The sequence below is a fragment of the Piliocolobus tephrosceles genome, chromosome 3 (assembly GCF_002776525.5).
Source record: "Piliocolobus tephrosceles isolate RC106 chromosome 3, ASM277652v3, whole genome shotgun sequence".
Classification (NCBI taxonomy): Eukaryota; Metazoa; Chordata; class Mammalia; order Primates; family Cercopithecidae; genus Piliocolobus; species Piliocolobus tephrosceles.
This window is the reverse complement of record NC_045436.1, coordinates 60,212,316-60,237,953: the sequence shown is the minus strand read 5'-3', so window position 1 is coordinate 60,237,953 and position 25,638 is coordinate 60,212,316. Positions and strand designations below refer to the sequence as shown.

Genomic DNA, 25,638 nt, shown 5'->3' with positions numbered 1-25,638 from the left:
AAAAAAAAAAAAAAAAAAAAAAGAAAAGATAAATCATTCTACTATAAAGACACATGCACATGTATGTTTATTGTGGCATTATTCCCAACAGCAAAGACTTGGAACAAACCCAAATGTCCATCAATGACAGACTGGATAAAGAAAATGTGGCACATATACACCATGGAATATTATGAAGCCATAAAAAAGGATGAGTTCATGTCCTTTGCTGGGACATGGATGAAGCTGGAAACATCATTCTCAGCAAACTATCACAAGAACAGAAAACGAAACACTGCATGTTCTCACTCATAAGTGGGAGCTGAACAAGGTGAACACGTGGACACAGGGAGGGGAACATCACACACTGGGGCCTGTTGGGGGCTAGGGGACTAAGGGAGGGATAACATTAGCAGAAATACCTAATGTAGGTGACGGGGTGATGGGTGCAGCAAACCACCATGGCACATGTATACCTATGTAACAAAACTGCACGTTCTGCACATGTACCCCAGAACTTAAAGTATAATAATAAAAAAGAAATGTTATTTCTACATACTACCAATGAAAAATCAGAAACAGAAAGTAAAAGAATAATACCATTTACAGTAGTATCAAAAATTTCAATACATAGGCATAAATCTAACAAAAGATGTGCAAAACCTAAACATTAAAAACTACAAAGTATAGCTGAGAAAATTTAAAGAGATACATCAACGAGGTAAAAAAGAACCAATTTTACTTTAAAACGTACTATAAAGCTGATATAATTAAGACAGTGGGGTATTGGTGTCCAGACAGACAAATAAATCAGTGGAAAAGAATAGAGTTCATAAATAGACCCATACATCTATAAACAACTGCAAAGGAGCAGAGGTAATTCAATGGAGAAAGGGTAGTTTTTCCAATTGGGCATCCAATGCAAAAAAGTGGCCTGGATCCTTACCTCATGCCTTGTATAAAATTTAACTCTATGAACCATAGATCTAAATGTAAAACCTAAAACTATAAAACTCCTAGAAGAAAACATAGAAGAAATCTTTGCAACCTTGGGTTAGGCAATGATTTCTTACATGACACCAAAAGCACAATTCATAAAAGAAAAAATTGATGAATTATTTCATCAAAATTAAAAATGTTTGGCTCCAACACTGTTAAGAGAATGAAAAGAAAAAAATGAGTCCATCACCACTCTGCCAGTGAGTCTCACACCCCACTAATGAATGAATTCTTAGTTCCTTAGATTGATAATATAAATACCTCTTTGAACAGGTTCCTAAAAACTAACTGATCTTTCCCAGACAGAGGTGGAAGAACAGTACACAGCAAATATGCTACAAGCTTACTCTATAGTAGCCTCGTTGAGTGTGGAGCTGCCTGTTGTTATGATATGTAAAGCTGAAATAGTAATTATCAAAGGAAATGTCATGTGGGGTTGCCAGTTGAGAAGTACCAAAACAAATGGTCTCGACCTAGGCTCCCAAATTCAAAAGGAACAAAGACACAATAAAGATCAACAGAAATCAGTGTAGAAAAAGTCAGAGGCAGGTGGAAAGAAGACCATCTATCTTTATCTGGGCTGGTATTTAGGTGGGTCACTTAATGGAATAACCCACCACCTTCAAATGGCATGCAAAATCTAGTTAAAGAAAAAAGGAGAGCAACACAGACACTCAACTCTCATTCTTATCTCTTCATGCAAACGCTACCATTCTAGGCTCCGATTCCCTGAATAAAACCAGTTATTTTAAGCCTTTGAACCATTCCTTCTTCTGCTCCTTCTGCTTGAGATTTCCTTCTTGCACTCCACTTGTCTTCTGTGGAACTATTAAATACCACTCATTTTTCAAAAAATGTTACTATGCTTCAGTTGTCTTATTTGTTTCCCCCTGGTATTTGGATCTCAGTTTTATCTAAGAATTCTGGCTGGATCATTTCTATGAAATTAGTAGTTTCTCACTGCCTCAAGTACTCTCCTGACTCTAGCCAAACTCCTCACCAACCAACTCCTGTGCCACACCACTCTTACGGTGGCCAGTTAGCTGTTCTTATGGGATGGGGATATTCTCACTACAAACCTAAGAAATAATGCTAATGTTATTGTGTCATTATAGCGTCATTAATTATTTTAGATAACATATACCATGCACTTAAAATGTGCCAGACACAATGCTCAATGCTTTTTCATCATCTCATTTAAGTCTCACAACTTCAAGAGAATTCTTGTGTTCTTATACTAATTATACAAATGAGAAAACTGAGGTGCAGAAAAGCTAGGAAACTTGCTCGAGGTCACAGACCTGGAAAGAGGTAGGCTCTGAGCCCAGACAGACTAAATCTAGAGGCTAACTGAGTTCTTAACCACTGGTCTATAATGCTGCCAAAATGGGACTTACTACCTTTTTCCTAACTTCCCTGTTGCTCAAGCAAAAACTAAGTGTCCTCTACCTCTTTCCCTCAAATCCCCTGATCCCCAATCTCCCTGTGCCCAACTTAGTTTACTTCTTACCTGAATGATGACAGTAGTCAACTAACTGCACTCTGCTATAATGCACATTCCCCATAAAAATCAGACCGGGCCTTCTAAATTACAATTTGATCATGCCACTCTCAACTGAATTCCTATAACCCATGCAGTGGTCCAAAGTCCTTAGCACAGAGAAGACAGGGCCCTTCACCATCCAGCCCTTTCTACTCCTTCGACTGCACTTGCCATTTCCCTATATAAATATTCCAATTCAATTTACATCAATATTACATTCAAACAAGCCTTATTGCAAATCTTTAACAAAGCATATTCCTAACGCCCTCAGTGTCGCAAATATTGTTCTATTTGGGATGCCTAGAGTTTTTATATAGAAAATTCATATTGGTACTGCACGTTTCAGCCCAATAGCACCTTCCTTGAACATATTTTAATAATAATCGTGTAACAGTTAATATTTAACTATTACATAACAATAAATTAACAATGTATCAGATACTATTCTAAATCCTTTACATATTTTAACATTCATTTAATCATTCCAACAACCCCATGAGACTGTGGCAAAAGAGCCAGCAGTTGCTGCCACTTCAATATACTTTGGAATACATTTCCCTCCCGAAATTAAATTCTTAAGGTAAAAACTGTCCTGTTTATCTTTGCAGCAGCTGTTCTTCTATAGTGTCTGGTACATAATAGAAACAGGAGTTCAATAAACATCTTTTTAATAAATGGCCAGAGAGCTGGGCCCCTAGGTTTTAAATGCACACTTGGAAACTCTTGCTGGCCATTAGCCTTCTAATCTTCAGAGCACGAGAGGAGCATAACAAACATGTTTAGCGTCTAGCAGAATTCTGTGTAAGCCACAAGTACCACCATACAGTTCTGCTTAAATATACACACATCCTCACGTATACCATCAAGCTTTTTTTTTTCCCCTGCAACTAACTTCTTTAAATTTTTACAAATTTAAATGTACCCAACCAGCATTCAAAAAAGATTTGTCGGTCAACGACGACGTTATTAAACATTGTATGTGAATATGAAGTCTCAAAAAAACATGGAGCTTACTTTGCTCTCTCAGAAAGTCGATTTCTGTAGCCATTTCGATACAATTTTAGTTTGGAGTTTTCACCACCTATACCTTCCTCTGAAAGACACAGAGCTCGCTGTGCGGGAAAACAAAACTAAGCCAACGCTCGGTTTGTCAAGCGCTCCAGCGGTGCAATCTGCATCCTACTCACGCGGCATCTACACGCCACGCTTCCTTCCCCCGCGCCCCAGACGAGTCCCAGGCCCTGGAGAGATACTGAAGATTGCTGGGGACGCGCCAAGCGAATTCTGTTCCACGTTCAACCGAATCCCACCCTGGTGGGAAGAGGACGTGGTCGATACAGGCGTCCCGCGGGTCACTCCGGGTCTCGTCGGGCCACCTAGGAGAGTGCCGCGGGAGCTGGAGGGCAGCCTGAGAGCGGCGTTCTACGCGGAGCGGCGTGGGTTGGAGAAGAAGACGCCAAGACGGCTGGGAAGCCCCAGGGCAGCAGCGGAAGTCCACTCGGCCCGCCCTGCGACTTTGAAACCGGTGCCCCGAACCACTCCTTGGAGACGGTGACGCCGCTTGCGTCATCACGCGGGCGTTGGCGCTTACGCCATCGCGCGTCCTAGAGTCCTAGCACGCTATTGGCTGGCTGTCAAGCAATGGGAGGAGTCGTGAGAACCTGGGTGACAGCTGAGCCACCGGCTTGGCGCAGCGGGCAAACTGGTGGGACAGTGTCTCCAGGTGGTGGGGCCCAACCTCTTTTTTTTTTTTTTTTTTTTAAACCCCAAATGCAAACGTGAGTAGGGCATGAAATACACAGTTTAAATGCCCTCACTATCTTTGGGTTACTAATATACTAAGCCTTTCTGGACTAAGTAAAGGATGCAGGTTCATGAGGCTAGGGGTAGAAGCCAGACTGGGGTCTTCAGAATCTCCCACCAAGGCTGTACCTCTCTGGAGGAGTTCTGTGTTTCGATTTGGTCATCTCAAGAAGGTAAGTACCATCCTGCCAAAGGAGACAACTGTTGTTTAAATATTTAACTGTGTAGTAATAAAGCATGTAGTTAGAAGTATTCAAAAGATCTTGCAAATTCAGCAGCTATTTCTTCAAAGATAAGCTTGTTTCCTCAAATATAAGGAAAGATAAAAGGTACTTTTCTTTCTTTCTTTCTTTTTTTTTTTTTTTGCAAAAAACAAAACGGTGAAACTTACATTTGTGGATAGATTACAATTTTCAATATTGAAAATTGATTTTGTCTGGATTTAAAACTTTTTTTAAAAAAAATCATTTAACATTGGAGGAAATCTCACCACTAGCAACAAACATGTTAATTTGAAGCTAGCCACTAGTTTTGTGCTTTTAATAAATTGTATTTTTATGGATTGAAGTAAAGTTTCACTAAACAGGCATGTCATAGATGCAGCTTGATTTGGCTTTCTGTTCAACAGCTTAAGAGTTTGTTGTCCTGTACTCATAATGTCATATAAAGTAACCTTAGCGATATGTGTTAAGAAATTTTTAAAAATATATTCGAATATGTGCAGTTAGGCATCTGAAGGCCTGACTCAATACTCGCTGTTAATAGAATGAGATGGTCCCTTCCTCTAAAGACTAACTGTTAAATATGGATGTGTAGCTTAATAATCATTGAAAAGGTCTAATCTAGCTTTGGGTCGTGGATAATTGAACTTGTTCTGATTTTTAGTAACTATAATGTTTACACGAAAACTTTTTACGTAAAGGGAAAATTGACTGTGCAACTCGTTTTTGGAGTTCAGCATATGACTCTTTCTTCATAAACATCTCACTGACTCTCCGAGGACTTGCTTGTAACTTCTCCCACATTTGAACCTTGTATATTGTCATATTGTATTTCTACTTAGCATCAAATAAATAATTATAGACTTAATTCTATGCTTACACCCAAACTGGATGGAAGCAAATACCTTCTGGCTATAATGATGAGTGGTAGTTAAATAAAGTGAGTATCTCAGGTGAAATTTTTTATGTCTGCACTTGATTTTTTTTTAGCTCACATGATCATAATTATGATCATGATAGTTTTTTGTTTTTGTGTTTGTGTTTGTGATTACAAGATTTTAGTAGATCAATTTTTTTTTTTTTTTTCTTTTGAGACGGAGTCTTGCTCTGTCGCCCGAGCTGGAGTGCAGTGGCCAGATCTCAGCTCACTGCAAGCTCCGCCTCCCGGGTTTACGCCATTCTCCTGCCTCAGCCTCCGGAGTAGCTGGGACTACAGGCGCCCGCCACCTCGCCCGGCTAGTTTTTTGTATTTTTAGTAGAGACGGGGTTTCACCGTGTTAGCCAGGATGGTCTCGATCTCCTGACCTCGTGATCCGCCCGTCTCGGCCTCCCAAAGTGCTGGGATTACAGGCTTGAGCCACCGCGCCCGGCCAGTAGATCAATTTTAATGGAGTATTTTCAACGTAAGTTTCATCATTAGGAAACAAAATTGTGATGATTTCACTTATCCTTAAAGGATCCCCTCTCGTGTTTCTCCTTTTCACACCTCCTGAGTTCTCTATCCACTTCTCCCAAGGTAGGTGCCACCTTAGTACTTATTTCATGCTCCTTCCTGCATTATCTATCATGTTTTGTAGTTTGTCTCCAGGCTCCATCATAATACCTGGAACACAGAATTGATTAAATATCTGATGGAAAGAATGAAAGAATTCAGTAGATGTTCCTGGAAAGTATCTATTAGTATAAATTGAATACAAGGAATGACAAGTGGAAATGTACGTACTAATAGATAATTGTATAGATTGAAAATTAGTGACATTTCACTAACATTAATTTGGTTGATCAATTGACATTGAGCACCCAGTACTATGTGCAAAGTACCATGAAGAATACAAAGTTAGAAGTTTAAGCAAGGGTCAGAACAGATCACACAGCTGGCAAGTGCCTGAGTTGCGATTTGAACCCAGGCAGGATGGTTCTAATTTCACAATTGTTCACCACCATGAACATGCCTCCCCAGGAGTGTAGTATAATATAATTTATAGCTGGTAAAATATAATTTATAGTTTTTGCTTATATAGCCAGTTAGCCTGTAGTTGTATTAAATGAATTATTTCTGTACATGTTCTATTGTAATCTTAATGATTTACAGTTGATTTTCAAATTGTTGCACAGTATTTTTATTTCCGAATCACCCTTCCTTCTTCTAGGAAACCACTCAAACTTTAGTGGAACGATTAGAAGTCTTCAGATGTTCACCTGTGACCCTTCAACATCTTTCTTTCCTAGAAAAATCAAGTCTCTCTGCGTCAGTGTTTCAAGCCCCTCCCCCAGAACGTGGAGGCAGCTGGGTGGAGCCTAAAGCCGAGCCCTCTCCGTTGACCTCGGCTAAAAGGAGGAAGCCAGTGTTTTGAGAAAAGCTTCGTGGTCTGTGTTCTCTTGTTATTCCCTCTTCTCTCTGACATTCCTTTCGCCGTCGCCAGGTCTTGTCTTTCGCTTGATCTCTGGAAAATAATGAAAAGTATTTTACTTTTCAGCTGTCTCCTGCTAATTGAGCGTACTCCCACTTTCAGGCTGACTTCCTCATTTCTTAGTTTCTCTTATAAATGGGCGGGGCCTCGGGGCGGTATGGAAACTGAAAAGAAATCATTATTGTAGAAAAACTAAAAGAAATTTTGTTGAGCAGAGGAATTTGGAAATTTTCCTTGCAGATCATTTGGTTGAGAAAACGCCTTTACCGTAATTTATTTCTTTTAAACTTTGTGGGCATTTTTTTCTTTTCCCGGGTTCTTAATGCTCTAGTGTTCGGTCTCCTTTCTCTTCCTTCGTTTCCTTTTAGAGGTCTTTCCAGGTAAAGAGAAAGCAATCAGAATAATTGAAAATTTATTTTTTGACTTGTTTTAAGAGCAATTTGAAGAATAGGGATTAAAAGTAGAAACATACAGATTAACAATAAACATTGTATTAAGAAAGTCTAAACAGCCAAACTTGAATTGCAGGACAGTAATCATCTTGATAATATGCATTATGACTTTTCGGAAACGTTCAGCATATATAATATGAAGGGGAGAAGGGGCAGCTATCATACTCTTAAGAGACCAGCCTTATTTTGTTTTTTTTGTTTGTTTGTTTGTTTGTTTTTTTCTTGTTTTTTTGAGACGGAGTCTTGCTCTGTCGCCAGACTGGAGGGCAGTGGCGCTATCTCAGCTCACTGCAACCTCCGCCTCCGGGTTCAAGGGATTCTCCTGCCTCAACCTCCCAAGTAGCTGGAACTACAGGCGCCCGCCACCACACCCAGCTAATTTTTGTATTTTTAGTAGAGACGGGGTTTCACTATGTTGGCCGGGATGGTCTTGATCTGCTGACCTTGTGATCCGCCTGCCTTGGCCTCCCAAGGTGCTGGGATTACAGGCGTGAGCCACCGCACTCGGCCAAAAAATAATTTTAAACCATTCAGTTGCCTTAAAATAGTAATGCGTGTCTGTCATAGTATAAAATGCAAATAGGTTTTTAAAAAGTGATGAAGTTGAAAGCAAAGCTTCCTCCTTCCCATATCTGCAGGCAGATAATTCCCTTCAGGGAAGCAACCACTGTAACCACCTCGTTTCTTGGTGTTTCCTGAGATAGTGTATGCATCACAAGCATATATGCAAATAAACTTCCTTTTTATTAAATAAATGCACCTTGCTTTTTTTCACTTCACAACGTATTTTAGCATAGATGTTAATTTAGAGCTGCCTCGTTCATTTTAGCAGTTATACAGAGTTTCATTGTATGATATAGCATAATTTTTTTTTACCAGTCCTGCACTGATGGATATTTAAGTTGCTTCCAACATTTTGTTATTATAAACAATGTTACCACAAATATCCTCAACGCTTATGCATTTTGGATATGTGCAGGTATAGTGACTCCTAGAACTAGAATTATTTTTGTCGAAGGATATTTGCATTTTTATTTTGATAGATACTGACGTATTGCTCTTCACAGAGGCTGTATCAATTATGCCTCACTAGCAATATATGATTTTTTTCTCAATGCCCTCATTAACACAGTATGTTGTCAGACTTTCTGATCCTTGCCAATCTAAGTGAAAAATGGTAATTTATTGTGGTTTTAGTTTGCATTTCTGTCATTGTAAGTGAACATTTTTCGTCTTCTCTCTGTGAGCTAACTGGCTGTTCATAATTTTTGGTCACTTTTCTGTTAGAGTGTTGGTCTTTTCCTTATTGATTTCTAGGAGCTCTTTACGCATCAAAGAAATTAGTTATTTGTATCAAGTATGACTTGCATATACTTTTTCCCAGACTGTCTTTTGATTTTGTTAATGATAGACTTTTGGGGTAAGGGGAACTTGGGAAGGAGGTTTTTGCTTTTATTATATTATTTATTAATTATTAAAAAATTTTCAACTTCTATTTTAGATCCAGGGGATACATGTGCGGGTTTGTTACATGGTTATATTCCATAATGCTGAGATCTGGGGTACAAATGATCCCATCACCTGGGTAGTGAGCATAGTACCCAGTAGTTAGTTTTTCAACCTTTGCCCCTTCCTTCCCATCCCCCTCTAGTAGTCCCCAGTGTCTATTGTTGCCATCTTTATGTCCATGAGTACCTAATGTTTAATTTCCACTTATAAGTGAAAATATGTGTTATTTGGTTTTCTGTACTTGTATTAATTTGCTTAGAATAATAGGCTCCAGCTGCATCCATGTTAATTTTGTTGTATTTATGGAGTAAAATGTTTGGGTTTTGGTTTCTATTTTAAAAGGTTTTCTCTACTAATGCAGGGAAAGCCCAGAATTGGGGCTCAGCCCAGGAGGGTTCTTGGCTTCATTCAGGAACGGGTTCACAAGCAAAAGCAAGCTTATCAGAGCAACAAAGTACAGGAAAATGGCTGCTCCATAGACAGAGTAGGAGCAGCAGCTCCCATGAATTGTTGGCTAGCTATATACACGACAATTCCTTGATTATATGCTAAATAAGGGGTGGGTTATTCATGCGTTTTCCAGAAAAGTAGGAAGGGTTCCCAGAACTGAGGGTTCCTCCCTTTTTTAAACCATATAAAGTAACTTCTAGGAGTTTACAAACATGGCATTTGTAAACTGTCATGCCACTGTTGGGAATTTCTTTTTGCATGCTACTGCATTATAATTAATGTGTAATGAGCAGTGAGGGCAACTAGAGATCACTTTTGTTGCCATCTTGGTTTTAGCTGGTTTCTTTTGCTGCATTTTGTTTTGATTAGATTCTGCTTTAATCAGTGGGCCTGGGTGCTCAGAAAACAGGTCCAGCTCATCTCCTACCTTACTACTATAAGATTTTATTTAACTTTCTTTTTATTTCTTGTTTTTATATGATTTTGATTTTTATGTTTAAATCTTTGATTCATCTAAAACTTATTTTGGTATAAGGATCCCACTGAATTAAATTTAGGACTGCAAAATGAACCAACTGATATTGGAAATGGGGACCTCATTGACTAGTTACATGGGAACCATCCCAAACTGCTGTAGACTTATTATATATTATTGCCCCAGCACCTGAGTGCTTAATAAATGCTTGATAAACTAAATTGAAGGGAATTTCTGGGTTTATCATCTTTGTTATTAGCCGTTGTATTGATCTGATATGTAGTGTTAAATGACACTAGGCGATGGGTCGTGATGATGATACCACAAACACAGTAGGTTTCTCCTGCATAAAATCTAGAGTGCTAGATCCAGGGATTAGAAAAGTTATTCACTCACCAAATAAATAGTAAGCATCACTTACAGGCATTCTAGCTGGGTTCAGGGAGTCAGTAAACAAATACGTCATGCCGTGTAAGTGCCATGTAAGAATAGAAATAGAGCAGTGTACAGGTTAATCGAGAATGACTAGGAGGGGAGCGCTAGCCCAAGAGGTGAATGACATTGACAATTAAGTTGTCTTTACTTAATGAGCACAATTTCAAATACAAAGAAATTGAAAGACTGTGGAGGTTAAATCTCAGAAGATTACTGAAGGAGAATCATCTCTCTCTAGTTTATGTTATTTTTAAACTAGACCGTTAACTACTGGGCAGGATGGACTATACTTTTTAGGTTAATTTTTATAAATATTATGCACACTTAGATTGACATGAATGTTCTTTAAGCAATATAAAGTTTTTTTTTTTAAAATAAACACATTTGTCATTGCAATAAGAAACTAACGTTGTTTATGCAATTAAAGCCAAAATTATATTCGGTCTTTGGACTGATCAGCCATGCACTATTCCCATAACTGATCAGCCATGGAAGTCTAGTCACTATTTCTTGCAGTAATTTTCAAATAATGCTCAAAGAAACCTTAGTGGGGAAAAGCAGAAGGAACCAGTAGAAAGGTTTGAGGTACTCACTACCTAATTCTTAACAATGGTAACTTTGCTTTTATCTTTTACTTCTTATCTTCCAGATAAAATTACATTTTGAAGTAATTTGAAACTTATGCAAGCTTGTCCAACCCAAGGCCCATGGGCTGCATGTGGCCCAGGATGGCTTAGAATGCAGCCCAACACAAATTCGTAAACATTATGAATTTTCTTGTGACTTTTTTTCTTTTTTGGCTCATCAGCTATTGTTAGTGTCAACGCATTTTATGTATGGCCCAAGACAGATAATTCTTCTTCTTCCAATGTGGTCTAGAGAAGCCAAAAGATGGGACACACCTGCTATAAAGTCTACCTCACTCTGACCGTGAGACCCACCATGTACGCATGGAAATGATAGACCAGTTTTAGGAGCATATCACTGGATATCACTGCTATGGTTTTATTCCATTTAGACATAGAATTGGTTGCCTGGATGTGCTGGGAATTAAGTCCCTAGTGGAAATCCACTGATTAAGATGGGGATCTCTTTAATGTATGCAGAATTTTTGTGGATTTGGTGGTTGTATGAAGAATAAGTGAATTTGCCAGAACTTCCTAGTAGCTAAGGTATGTACTGCCAAATTGTCAAGAATTGTCAAGCTCTAAATTAGGAGAATAACATTTTCTTTCAGCCTATTGGTGTCAGAATCAGTCATTCAGCATTTCTAACATCCTGATTTATTCTTATTTCTTCCTATGTGCTGCATGAGGATGCTTATTACTACCAAAATTTAGGGTAGAGGATTATACATTTTTTTTTGTAGAATGTGCCTTGATGTTTCAACTAAAGAAAATAAATTTATTATTGAGGTATTTTATTCCATGTAATCCATTTAAATCAGAATCAATTTATATAGTTTTATCACTCATTGCGCTTATATCAATAATGAAGAATATGAGTTGCTGAACATTTCTTCTGAAATGCTATAAACTTTCTACAAATGGGTTATAATACCAGAATTGTTTAATTTTAGAGATTATCTAGTAAAATTTGTGAGCATGTAGTGAAAATTAGTAAAAGCTATATGCTTTAGAAAAAGGTTTTTAGAGGTCTTGGATTTCTTATGTTACACAGAGCTTGTACATTTGGATCTCCCACTGCTTAACTCATAGTAGGTTTTCAATACATATTCACTGAATTAAATTAATTCCAAATTTAGTAACCTCATTAATTACAGTAAAAGACTGCAAATAACTTATGAAGCAAAGGAATACATTCAAAGATTTCAGATAAAAGAAGTTACAGTTTGGAAAAGTCATCAGGTACTAAGTGAGATTATCTTTTGGATAAAACACAGGATCTAGTGTAATTTGGGGGTTCCACCACTCCTAAAATAAAATTTTCATCTCCTCACAGATTCCTGAAATGTCTTCATCTGGGAAAACATTGCTGACATTGGTTTAATTTCTAGATATGCTAGTCACATGACCTTGGACAAATTTCCATTTGTAATGAGGACAATAATAGTTTCTCTGCAAGTTTGTAGTGAAATTAAATGAGACAATGTTCAGAAAATGCCCAATCCATAGTATTCAAAAATGTAATTTTATCAATGCATTACAATACTATGCCCTTCTATTGAATACTTAGGAAACTAATTTAAAATGCAAAAACTGCTCTTTTGTAGGTACTTAGTCTATTTCAAAGTTTAAATGATCGCAGATTTTGTTCCCATTTTTCAGTTGGAGAGAGGTAATTAACCAAACAAGCAGTCATTTAACGTTAAAATATTAAAAATGAAAGTGTATATGCTGGGACAAAGGAAGGCAAAATTCAGCTCTACTAACTTTTAAATGATTGGAACTCCCTGTCCTCAACCCCCATGAAGAAAAGGATTTTGGACAAAAGAACAGGTGTTAACAGCACTGCTTCTACTGATTTATGGAGGGTTTTTTTTTTTTTTTAACTAAGTTGAATTTTATTATAAAGATCTTGATTCCCAGAGGATCCGGTAACTGAGACACCTGCACACTTTACAATAAATAAAAGACAGAGGATGACATAAGAACCCACGGTGCTTATAGTTGTGATTAAGTATATAAACAATTTTTGCAGTAGACTTAATTATAATTAAGAAAATGATTTTGATGCACTATTTACAACAGCACTAGAGCCAAATCTAGACTTTTAACACTTTTATCACTTTTTGTGTTGAGATTGATAGTGTTTCTATGGCAGCAATTTTAAAAAAGTTACATAAAAAAGTGTTAAATCTAGAAGTTTTAAAGCCTCTAGGAACTAGTTACCTATTTTAGACTAGAACTTAGAGTCCGTGCTTTGGCACAACACAAGATAGCCTTTTGACTCCCAGGACTGTGCTCTTGCCACTCTGCTGCCTTTCCTGTCTGCTGTTTGGCATTGAAATTTTCATTTCATTTCCAACTAAAGAAAACATTTGTATATTGTTAAAGAGTTTGTTTTAATACATTTTTCTTTAAGAGTCTTCAGATGGATTTTAAAATTGAACACACTTGGGATGGTTTTCCAGTGAAGCACGAGCCGGTATTTATCAGACTGAATCCAGGTGACGGAGGAGTGATGATGGACATTAGTGCTCCATTTTTCAATGATCCTCCAGCCCCACTTGGAGAACCAGGAAAACCTTTCAATCAACTGTGGGATTATGAAGGTAAGTAGTAGTAGTGTATTTTATTGCAAACATAAATCTTCTTATAATAACCTCTCACAGAACTCTTATTTTATCTTGCTGTTGGGAAGTAAATGCTTCTGAGCAATTGACATGTACAGTTTCTGATATTTCCTACCAATCTCTCATTCTGACTTTTTCTCCATTACCTATATGACTTTAACTATATAGCTAGAAGAGTTAAAAAATGGCAATTACAAATCCAGATTTTTTTTTTTTTTTTTTTTTTTGAGACTGAGTTTTGCTCTGTCGCTCAGATTGGAGTGCAGTGACGCAGTCTTGGCTCACTGCAAGCTCCACCTCCCAGGTTCATGCCATTCTCCTGCCTTAGCCTCCCGAGTAGCGGGACTACAGGTGCCCGCAACCACACCCGGCTAATTTTTTGTATTTTTAGTAGAGATGGGGTTTCACTGTGTTAGCCAGGATGATCTTGATCTGCTGACCTTGTGATCTGCCCGCCTCAGCCTCCCAAAGTGCTGGGATTACAGGCGTGAGCCACTTTGCCCAGCCACAAATCCAGATTTTTTTATTGCTGCTTTATTTTCTTCCTTTATTTCTGTTTCCTACGCTGAGAAGAGTTCAAGATTCCTATTTTGTATTTAAGTATCTTTAAATTACCACTCTAACCTTATAAATCTTCTTTATGGAAGATTTGGAGTGTTTTACTTATTGTAGAGACACTATCAACCTCAATATGAAATGTAGTTTTTACTTTATACTGGTAACTCATCTCACATATCAAATTAAGACATGACATAAAATTACACTGTTTCAGGTTTGCTCTATGATCTCCTTCTGCTGTGTCCTAATTAAGCTCTCAGATTCATCTTTCTGAAATACTCTTCATGATGCCATTTCCCAGATCTTAAATCATTATTATCCCTAGGATAAAGTTCAAACCCTTCCTTTAAGCTTTCAGCGTATTTATGAATTGGGCCACCATATTCAACCAAAGCTCTTAACCTATGTACCTTCTCAGTCTATCCCCCCTGCCTCTAATACATAGTTCAAGATCTAATTCATGTCCCATTTCTTCAAAGAAGATTTTGATGAATCTTCTAGTCAATATGTCTAGTTTATGCCATCTGTAAGCACACATTTTGTCAGTGTTAATTTGTCGTATGTTAAATATATATTGTCTTTTGTTGATACAAAACTGGTATGTTATCCTCTTATTAATGGAATACACACTAATGTGACTTACCTGCTAGAGGCACTACAGACATGAAACTCAACAAATTCTAACCTCAACTCACCTACTTCTTTCATAAACCACTTCTTTACCTAATTGCCCAGTATCAATAAATGGTATTAACAATACAGTAAGTCACCAAATCTAAAAAATTGTGAGATCTTTCTAAGATATCCTTCTTTGACACTCTCCATGATTTGGATTTATTTCCTAAGTCCCATCAGTTTTGCCTCCTAAATATTCCTCTAACTCAGTATCTCCTCTTCATCCCCACTATCCTGTCCAAAAGTTAGGCTTTCATAGTCTTTTACCTTGGTTAGTGCAGAGCCTTCCAAATAGTCTTTTAGCCCTTAAGCCCATTCTTCACTTAGAAGCCAGAGTGCTATATCTAAAATGAAAATTTAAACTCATCCTTCAGCTTCTTAAAAACCTTCTCAGGATCCTTTTCCTCTCAAGGTAAGTTTTGCCCTTCTTATATGATCTCTATATAAGACTTTCCATGACCTGGCCGCTTATTCTCTCTGTAGCACCACCAGCTCCTCCTACATTGAAAGGTTTGCCTGGTAAGACTGAACTGTTCATAGGTCTTTAAGCTACAATATTTCCTAATTGTGTACCCTTGATTTTACTGTTGTCTTGCCCTAGAATGCTGTTTCTGTCATTCTTCACCTAGTTCCAAATCATCTTTCAAGACAGAGCTTAAATAGCAACTTTTCCAGGAATCCTTCACTAAACCACTTTTTTGAGCTAAGCATCTGTTTTCTTTTTTTCTTGTAGCAATGTATGCATCCTCCCTTTTGGAATTTTTATTAAAACTTTCCACTTTAGTATCTGATTAGATTGTAAGCTAATAAAGGTATTTCCAGAATCTGATACAGTGTTTAACACAGAGAAGCTGCAAAAGTATTTGTAAGGTGATGATGGAAAGTAGAAAGCAGAAGATATATATGTGCATCTGAGTGTGTGTGTGTGTGTGTGTGTGAGATATATACACACATATTTATAGTGAGAGAGAGTGTGTGTATGTATGTATGTATGTATCTATTTTTTATATATGGAGAGAAAGAGAGAGATCTATTTTCAGAAATTAGCTCACACAATTGTGGCGGCTAGCAAGTCCACTCTTCCCTGGGTCTTCAGTCTGCCAGCTGGAGAGTTGATGTTGCAGTTCAAATCTGAACGCTGTCTGCTGGCAGAATTCCTCTCTTGGGGGAGGTCTGTCTTTTTTTCTATAAAGGCTTTAAACTGATTGGATAATCCCCAGCCACTTTATAGAGGGAAACTTGCTCTACTAAAAGTCTGCTGATTTAAATGTTAAACTCATCTTTAAAAAATGACTTCATAGAAACAACTAGAATAATATGTTACAAAATATCTGGATACCATGGCCTAGTTGATTTGACAGATACGATTAACTATCACAGTAGACATTCTCATTTATCTAGATAGAAGATTCAAAAGGGGACAATAAGATTCTCTGACTTGCTAGCAGAACTATGTCTATATTTTAGCTATTTTATTATAAAAACAACACATGGAAAACTGGAAACAACCTAAATGTCTATCCATAAAGGATTAAGTAAGTTATAATATTCTATAAAATAATACTATTCAGTCATTAAAATAGTATGGAGAAGCACAGAAAAGGTCTGGCAGATATTAGACCAAATGGGAAGAAAAGAACGTGACTTTTTACTTCATATATATATTGTTTTAATTATTTACAAGAAAGATGTGTTATGTTCAAAATTAAACAATTTTAAAAATAGCAATATTCAGAAGTTTCCAGGAAATTATAAACAAGAAAAGAAAGATCACCTACCTAAATTCCTGCAATCACAGATATGCAGTCATTAACATTTTTGTGCACGTTTTGGAGACATCTAGACATAGACACACATGCAACTTTAATGTCACACACATTTTGGTGCTATTCTGCAGCTGACTTACTGAATATCATGGATATCTTCCTTTATCAACAAATATTTAATGGTATCTTTGAATTTAATAGCTGCATTGTATTCCATTGCATGGAATACATGAATTCCATAATTTACTTAACAGTTCTTCTGTATAATAGATTTATTTAGAGAATAAGAGATAATCTTATGTAATAGGAGATAAATCATTTAGATCATTTCTAATTTTTGAACAGTACTCTAATGAATAGCATTATACTTAATTCTTTTCCCAGTTGTCAGATTATTTTCTTCAGATACATTCCTAGAAGAAGATAACTGGCTCAAAGTTTATGTGATAATATTAATTTCTTTACAACTTGACCAGCACTAGTTTTAATTAATCTTTTCAATATGTGGCAATCTGATATGCGAGAAAATTATTGATGATTTATTTCCTATATATTTCTTCTTCCAAGCAATGTCTATTTTCTTTGCTCTTTTTCCTATTGGGGATAGTATTATAATTAAAAATAGTCAATTTATTTTATATTCTAAAGGAATAAACAAATTATTTATTGTTGGAAAGCAATATTAAATTTCTCATATGTTATATCTCTGTTTTCAAAAGTTGTGGAAGCATTTTTCTTGAATGATATAACTGAGCAGTATTTAGAAGTTGAACTTTGTCCGTAAGTATAAAATGTTTTTTCTTAATTATTACTACATAATTTGAGCATATTATTTTCTAGTTATAAATGATATGGTTATAGTAAAAGCTCATTAATTCCAGTTAACTAGTAAGAATGGTACTCTGAATTTATTTGAATGATATACTTTTATATATTTCTTAGTTTCAAGTACAGAGCACACATATTTAGAATACATGTTTAGAATATACTCATATTCTAAATGTTTGAAAATTCTATGTCAATATTTTCAGTTCAGTAATGTAGATTTTTCTAATAAATTAGAAGATAATTTTTGTTTCAAAATGAAAAGTCATTATAAAACAAAAAGTCTTTCTCATTATTTACTCAATAAATTTACATTATTATATATAGCTGTTCAGAAATAAAAGGAGAGATATGTATATAATTAATTGAGCTAGCTTATAAAAATGTTTCTTTTAGGGGATTTTTAAATGACCAGATGAAACTTTAATTTTATGTATTACATAATTATGTATTCATTTATTCCATTCTTTATTCATCATGCATTTGTTAAGTATATGCTGTGTCACTTTTGCATTCAGCACCAGATATAACAACTAAATCACATATAGATTTTCTTAGACTCATTAAAAATATTAACCTTGGACTCTCTTTGTTCAGGTTTTTTTTTGTGTTTTTTTTTTTTGTTATTGTACTTTAAGTTCTAGGGTACATGTGCACAATGTGCAGGTTTGTTACATATGTATACATGTGCCATGTTGGTGTGCTGTACCCATTAACGCGTCATTTACATTAGGTATGTCTCCTAATGCTATCCCTCCCCCTGTCCCCTCCCCACAATTGGCCTCAGTGTGTGATGTTCTCCTTCCTGTGTCCAAGTGATCTCATTGTTCAATTCCCACCTATGAGTGAGAACATGCGGTGTTTGGTTTTCTGTTCTTGCGATAGTTTGCTGAGAATGATGGTTTCCAGCTGCATCCATGCCCCTACAAGGACACAAACTCATGCTTTTTTATGGCTGCATAGTATTCCATGATGTATATGTGCCACATTTTCTTAATCCAGTCTGTCACTGATGGACATTTGGGTTGATTCCAAGTCTTTGCTATTGTGAATAGTGCTGCAATAAACATGTATGTGCATGTGTCTTTATAGCAGCATGATTTATAATCCTTTGGGTTTATACCCAGTAATGGGATGGCTGGGTCAAATGGTATTTCTAGTTCTAGATCCTTGAGGAATCACCACACTGTTTTCCACAATGGTTGAACTAGTTTACAGTCCCACCAACAGTGTAAAAGTGTTCCTATTTCTCCACATCCTCTCCAGCACCTGTTGTTTCCTGATTTTTCAATGATTGCCATTCTAACTGGTGTGAGATGGTATCTCATTGTGGTTTTGATTTGCATTTCTCTGATGGTGAGTGATGATGAGCATTTTTTCATGTGTCTGTTGACTGTATGAATGTCTTCTTTTGAGAAGTGTCTGTTCATATCCTTTGCCCACTTTTGGATGGGGTTGTTTGCTTTTTTCTTGTAAATTTGTTTGAGTTCTTTGTAGGTTCCGGATATTAGCCCTTTGTCAGATGAGTAGATTGCAAATATTTTCTCCTATTCTGTAGGTTGCCTGTTCACTCTGATGGTAGTTTCTTTTGCTGTGCAGAGGCTCTTTAGTTTAATTAGATCCCATTTGTCAATTTTGTCTTTTGTTGCCATTGCTTTTGCTGTTTTAGACATGAAGTCCTTGCTCATGCCTATGTCCTGAATGGTATTGCCTAGGTTTTCTTCTAGGGTTTTTATGGTTTTATGTCTAACATTTAAGTCTCTAATCCATCTTGAATTAATTTTCGTATAAGGAGTAAGGAAAGTATCCAGTTTCAGCTTTCTACATATGGCTAGCCAATTTTCCCAGCACCATTTATTAAATAAGGAATCCTTTCCCCATTTCTTGTTTTTGTCAGGTTTGTCAAAGATCAGATGGCTGTAGATGTGTGATATTATTTCTGAGGGCTCTGTTCTGTTCCATTGGTCTGTATCTCTGTTTTGGTACCAGTACCATGCTGTTTTGGTTACTGTAGCCTTGTAGTATAATTTGAAGTCAGGTAGCGTGATGCCTCCAGCTTTGTTCTTTTGGCTTAGGATTGTCTTGGCAATGCGGGATCTTTTTTGGTTCCATATGAACTTTAAAGTAGTTTTTTCCAATTCTGTGAAGAAAGTCATTGGTAGCTTAATGGGGATGGCATTAAATCTATAAATTACCTTGGGCCATATGGCCAATTTCATGATATTGATTCTTCCTATCCATGAGCATGGTATGTTCTTCCATTTGTTTGTATCCTCTTTTATTTCACTGAGTAGTGGTTTGTAGTTCTCCTTGAAGAGGTCCTTTACATCCCTTGTAAGTTGGATTCCTAGGTATTTTATTCTCTTTGAAGCTATTCATGATTTGGCTGTCTGTCTGTTACTGGTGTATAAGAATGCTTGTGATTTTTGCACATTGATTTTGTATCCTGAGACTTTGCTGAAGTTGCTTATCAGCTTAAGGAGATTTTGGGCTGAGATGATGGGGTTTTCTAAATATACAATCATGTCATCTGCAAACAGGGACAATTTGACTTCTTCTTTTCCTAACTGAATACCCTTTATTTCTTTCTCTTCCTGATTGCCCTAGCCAGAACTTCCAACACTATGTTGAATAGGAGTGGTGAGAGAGGGCATCCCTGTCTTGTGCCAGTTTTCAAAAGGAATGCTTCCAGTTTTGCCCATTCAGTATGATATTGGCTATGAGTTTGTTCTTTGTTCAGGTTTAACTGTCTTTTGGGAATCCTATTTACCTGATTGGCAAACTCTTTCTTTTTTCCTGTAGATGTACGCCTATTATCTAAATTATAGCATATTTAAAATTAATAAAATATTTAATAATGAAATATTTATATTGCAGTTATTAATTTGAAATGCCATTTAAATGCTTCTCTGCATCTAACATTTAGAAGCCATTGCTCCTTTTGTAGGCTGGACAGAGAGCTCCAAACAATTGATTGAAATGAGATTTTTAAATATTATTTTATTTTCCTTTATTTTGATATTCAGCTAAATCAAATGTAGAAAAGTCTAGCTGTTTGCATGTTTTTAAAGAAGAATAATCATATACCTTTGTGTGTCACATTTCAACTAACATGCCAAAATTTGTTATTGAAAAATATGATTAATTCTCATAAACTGCCATGAGAAGTAAGAAAATTTCAACTTTTTTGTGCTTATTTTTACCCTACAGGTGAGAAAACTAAGGCAAACATTCATAACTTATCTAGAGAACAGTAAAGAACTTGGATATCCTAAAGTTTTGCCCTTAGTTTTAATTTTATTAGATGATAATATTGGTTTATTTTCATAAAGTGATTTAACACTAGATGAATGGAATAATTAGAATCTCTCTTGCTAAGAAATTACACAGTAATCATTGTGTATAAAATTAATAGATTTTAAAGGTTAAAAAATTCACAGAGTAATTTGGGTTTCTTATGTATCAGGGTAGTTAATAATCAAGAATCATAGTTTTGCTTCAGGCAATCATTTCCTGTAACAGTTAACCTCTAGGAAAGCAACAGGAAGAATTTATTCTTATTTGCAAGAATTTTTTCTCCTAGGATGTACCGCTAAGGCTGCATGATAACAATAAAAATAATCAGAAGACTTTTAAATGGAAAAGAATACTTGGCTTCTGTTAGAATAGTTTACTGAAGGAAATCTTCCCTGAAAAGCTCTCAAAAGAGTACCTGTATAGAAATATTTTGAGATATAGGTTTTTCTAGAGTTAGTGAATTTGCTTCATGTAAATACATGAAATCCTTTGGTTCTTAATGACCTGGCTAGTCCCAATTGTACACTGTTATTAGAATTTCCCTTTGAGAAGATACTGTGTTCTTTTTTGAAAACATGATGCTGAATGAATGGTAGAAAACAGGAAAACACAAGAGGCAGACAGGTTGAGGGCAGTGTGTGAAAAAAAAAAATAGACAAAGATGAAAATCTTTAGCCTCTTGACTAATTGTAGACTGTCTATGTTTTGCATTTCTTATTTTCCTAATGAGCTACCAGATAGTTTTCTTACAGAAATAACCTTTATTAAAGTTGTTGAATTCAGACTTGGAAATTGTTGCTTGCTTCAGTTTTTGAAACTCATTTTATAAAAAACTCCAAATAACATGGTATCTCTCTGACCTTTTTCATACTTTGTGTCATCTAACCAAATGAAGTATTTTATATAATTTTTTCTCTAAAGAGTATAAAAAGCAATCTAAACATGAAACTTTATGCATTTGGTGGCAGTTGTCTGGAGTGGTAAACCCAAAGATATCATTTCTAAGCAACTGAATACACTGGCTCTCCCTAGAATTATCCAATATTAATATTGCGTCTCTCTTTTTTTTTTTTTAAGACAGAGTCTCTCTCTGTTGTCATGCTGGAGTACGGTGGCGCTATCTTGACTCACTGCAACCTCCACCTCCTGGGTTCAAGCGATTCCCCTGCCTCAGCCTCCCAAGTTGCTGGGACTACAGGCACATGCCACCATGCCCAGTTAATTTTTTTTTTTTGTATTTTAGTGGAAACGGAGTTTCACCATGTTGGCCAGGATGATCTCAATCTCCTGACCTCGTGATCCGCCCATCTTGGCCTCCCAAAGTGCTGGATTACAGGCGTGAGCCACCACGCTCAGCCTGCATCTTTTAATTTTTTAGAAATTTAGTTGCAAGCACACACATTCCATGTGTAAAGGATAGTGAAGAAAATAACATGTTTTTCAAACACTCATAAGGAATCTCAATTTTGACAGCCACGGACAGCATTTAGCGCTTTTACTTTCTGGAAGAAGAAATGTGTGGAAAGTAAGTAAATAAAAATATGAGGCAAAATCATTACATACACAGTAATACACATATTTATTTCTATGTTTAAAGTGTAAGCCCAATTTTATCTTTTGTGTTCCACATGTTGTTTCTGTAGCAAGAACTTCCTTTATCATTCAGAGTGTCCAGAGGAGAGACAAAATGGGAAGGCAAAGCTTATCTCCCTTGGAATTATTTTCCACCAAATGTGACAAAATTCAATTCATTTGCAATTCATGGATCAAAAGATAAACGAAGTTATGAAGCTCTTTACCCTGTACCTCAGCATGAACTGCAACAAGGACAAAAACCTGATTTGTAAGTAGAAAATATAAATGAAGATATATTCCAAATAAATGAGTTTTTTGGAAATTAAGTCTTAGTGGAACAGAAGTAACCCTTTTGATCAAAGAAGATGACATATGTGCACAAGTACCTAGTAGAGTCCAATGTTCACTGATGGTCCTCAGAAAACACTTGGTAAACTTTGGACTGACATAATCTCTCTCACTACTGTCAGGAGAACACTTATTTTTCCATAGTGGTTTGCATGTGAGAAAAGTAAATGTTGCAATAGCTGATATAGAAGTATGTTTGCAAATTCATTTAAAATTTCTTTCAGGGCTAAAGGGCCAGAGGCATTAGTGTTTTCGGGTGTGAACAAAGGGTCCCTGTTGCAAGGAAATCTGATCTTCAGTTATCTCTCTAGTTCTCCTCTTCTGGTAACCTCATGAGGATAAAAATATCAACTATGTTTCTAGGCAACATTGCTTTTGATAAAAATGACCCTAAAGTGGTAAATTACATCTGGACTGAAAATAATTTTGGTTGAACTATAAATATATGATGGAGACAGCGTGGCTTTGGGATTCCGCTTTAACAGTCATGTTCCCTGTGGGAACACTGGAAGCTATGGCTATGGAGTTATTCCAAGAGATATTGCTCCCATGGGGCAGCAGGCATTTGAGCCAAGGTATCTGCTATGCTTTCTCAATTTGAGTCTTGTTTCCTTGCACCTGTAGCTCTCACATAGGCAGACTAGAGCTCCTGGCCAGCCTTATGAATGCTTCCTGGACTTCTGCAAGGACTACTCCTTCAGGGAGGAAAGCCAGATGCTGTCCTGGGGCAAGCTGTAATTGCTGCTCTGTATCTCTCTAGGTATACTCACCATGGCCAAGGTAGTCTGGTGAATCTGGGCATTTGGAAGAACCTAACAGAGACATCCTACTGAGCACTGCACTGTGGCAGACGGACATTCCTGCCTTTTTACCTGTGGAATATGCTGCATTGTCCTTCCTCTCCCTGTTTGCCTTCTCCTTCCTTTCATGCTCTTACTTCATGCTTGTTTGTCTTTATCACTTGTAGCATATTTCTTTTTTGCTTGACCTTTTTTCCCCCTTTCCCTTTCCCTTTCCCCCAGTCCTGACATAGCTTTTAGCTAGTCTTTTTTTCCCTTCCTTTTTCTTATCCTTCACTGTTTTTTCCTTAATCTCTTACTCTGGGATTGACAACTATGACTCAAAAACTGATTTATCCTGGCCAGGTGGGCAGAATGAGACAAAAACGTAGTTGCAACTGACTCAAGGTCTTCGTATCAAGACGTCATGTCTCTCTGGCTGTTCATCAGCTAATACCTTCCTATATTCAGGCTCTTCATTCATACATTATTGGAAGCTTATCGGAGGTGGAAGTACGATTATACATTGGCCAGGACAGAGCCAAGGCAGAGTGACTTCCTACAGAATGGGGCTCCACTGCAGCGTGTTAGCCACCTTTCTCTCCTCATTAAGCCACTAGAGAAAGCTTCTTAATATAGTTAAATGGTTTTCCTGGAAAGAAAAGAACTGGGATTAACACTCCTTTACATTAACCTCTGTTGCTTCAGCAGAGAAGGGAATTAAGAAGGCTATCTTCTTATCTTTGGAACTGAAACTTTTTAAAACCATTGCTTATATGACTGATATAAATTATGTCAAAATTTGAATATAAAAACATATGCAAGAGCATAATATGATTTGTTTAAAGTTCGATGGAATGAGTCATGTTTTGAGAGTTGGTTTCTCCCTTCAGCTGTGAGGGAGCTATTTGCAGAATTGAAAGAAGAGGGCTTTGTGATGCAGGTGAATGTTTTCAGAGCTGAGTGTCTGATAGCTAGAGTGAGAAAACTGTACATATAAAATATGTCTTACCTTTAGTATTGCTTAAAATAGAATGTTGTCCTATTACAGATGTGACAAAATAAATAGTCCTTCAGGACAACTATTTCACAAATGCATAATTCATTTCAATTCCCACCTTCTTTTTCTTTGCTTTTAGCCATCATCTAGAATACTTCAAACCTTTCAATTTTAACACGCTGCTTGGAGAAGAATGGAAACAACCGGAATCAGACCTGTGGCTAATAGAGAAATGTGATATATAGGAGTGTAATAGATAACCATACTGATCATTTTTCTCTATGTCTTTTAAGATAAACAAAAAATAAATATCAATTTTTAAGATGTCATGCATACATTTCAACAACAAATATTTTCATAGAAGTCACTGAAAATATCTGTGGCAAATTGCATATGATTAACAAGAAAATAGATGATTCTTTGTAGATGTTTCATCTGTAAAGTCACAGTGTTTCTCAGAGTCACTTAGTCCAGGATGTTACATTCCCAGCACACAGTACAGTTATTCTTGAGAACTACAAGTGAGAAAGGGGGGACAATTGAGTTTGTTCAAGGCCACCTAGAGCACTGTCCTGCACTACCTTGTGATTCAGCTATTTCATTCCTAGATATACACCCCAGAAAAATGACTGCTCATAGAAGCTTTATTCACAATAGCACAAAACTGTAAACACTCAAATTTCCATCCATAGGAAAATGGATAAACAAACTGCAATATAGTCAGCGGAATACTGTTCATTAAAAAAAGGACGCTGATACATGCAACAACCTGTATGAATCTCAGAAACATTAAGTAGAGCAAAACAAGCCAGACATAACATACTATCTAATTACTTTTACATTAAAGCCACTTCTAGGCAAAACTAGCATTTGATGATAGATACCAGAGTAGTGGCTGCTTTGAGTGAGGGCAGGAAATTCAAATTGAATGGAAAAGGAGCCTGAGGAAATGTTCTGGGGTGATTGAAACATTTTGTATTTTGATCTGGATGACGGTTATGTAGTTGCATACATTTGTCAACATGCCTAATGCTGTTATGTTTAGATTTGTGATTTTAGTATAGATAAATTAACTCATTAATAAAATACTATTATAAAATAAGCTATAAATTAAATGGAATTAACTTCAAGTTTACATTGAGTTTATATGTGTCCATTGAACAATCATTAGTGCTGGTTACAAGTGGCTTATCGACTTACTCATTTCTTAAATATGTTCTCTATCTGAAAAGGGAGTTGGTGTAAGATAAATGCTGACTTTTACAAAACGTGAGTATCCTCC

The 25,638-nt window shown here is 36.5% G+C and overlaps 2 protein-coding genes across 10 annotated transcripts in view; one reads left to right on the top strand and one right to left on the bottom strand.

Moving 5' to 3' along the window:
- The window catches only part of SCLT1 (sodium channel and clathrin linker 1), a 226,361-nt gene extending 222,273 nt beyond the window's left edge, over positions 1 to 4,088 (bottom strand). For all 4 annotated transcript variants that reach the window (XM_023217595.3, XM_023217596.3, XM_023217597.3 and 1 more), the window contains exon 1: positions 3,536 to 4,088. In XM_023217595.3, coding sequence (XP_023073363.2) covers positions 3,536 to 3,569 — 34 coding nt within the window. In that variant the 5' untranslated portion in view covers positions 3,570 to 4,088. The remainder of the gene's footprint in view (positions 1 to 3,535) is intronic.
- Positions 4,089 to 4,161: 73 nt separating this feature from the next.
- On the top strand, positions 4,162 to 25,491 carry C3H4orf33 (chromosome 3 C4orf33 homolog). Of its 6 annotated transcripts, none has more exons than XM_023217602.3 (8): positions 4,390 to 4,497; positions 6,696 to 6,912; positions 11,384 to 11,449; positions 13,323 to 13,512; positions 17,252 to 17,312; positions 22,128 to 22,179; positions 22,298 to 22,497; positions 24,496 to 25,491. In XM_023217602.3, exons 4-8 carry the CDS (start codon positions 13,332 to 13,334, stop codon positions 24,599 to 24,601), a joined length of 600 nt encoding a protein of 199 aa, XP_023073370.2. In that variant the 5' UTR covers positions 4,390 to 4,497; positions 6,696 to 6,912; positions 11,384 to 11,449; positions 13,323 to 13,331; the 3' UTR covers positions 24,602 to 25,491. The 6 variants fall into 6 exon arrangements, with proteins under 6 accessions (XP_023073367.2, XP_026309914.1, XP_023073370.2 ...); XM_023217601.3 differs by having other exon boundaries at positions 11,296 to 11,449; XM_026454129.2 differs by lacking the exon at positions 11,384 to 11,449 and having other exon boundaries at positions 4,369 to 4,497; positions 6,775 to 6,912.
- Positions 25,492 to 25,638: the final 147 nt, after the last annotated feature.

Bases quoted from the DNA above. Each gene is read 5' to 3' on its own strand.
- C3H4orf33 (XM_023217599.3), top strand. From the start codon at position 4,396: ATGAGGCTAGGGGTAGAAGCCAGACTGGGGTCTTCAGAATCTCCCACC. The intron at 4,498-13,322 runs GTAAGTACCATC...TTTTTCTTTAAG, and splicing joins GATTTGGTCATCTCAAGAAG to AGTCTTCAGATGGATTTTAA. The intron at 17,313-22,127 runs GTAAGTATAAAA...CAATTTTGACAG, and splicing joins TTAGAAGTTGAACTTTGTCC to CCACGGACAGCATTTAGCGC.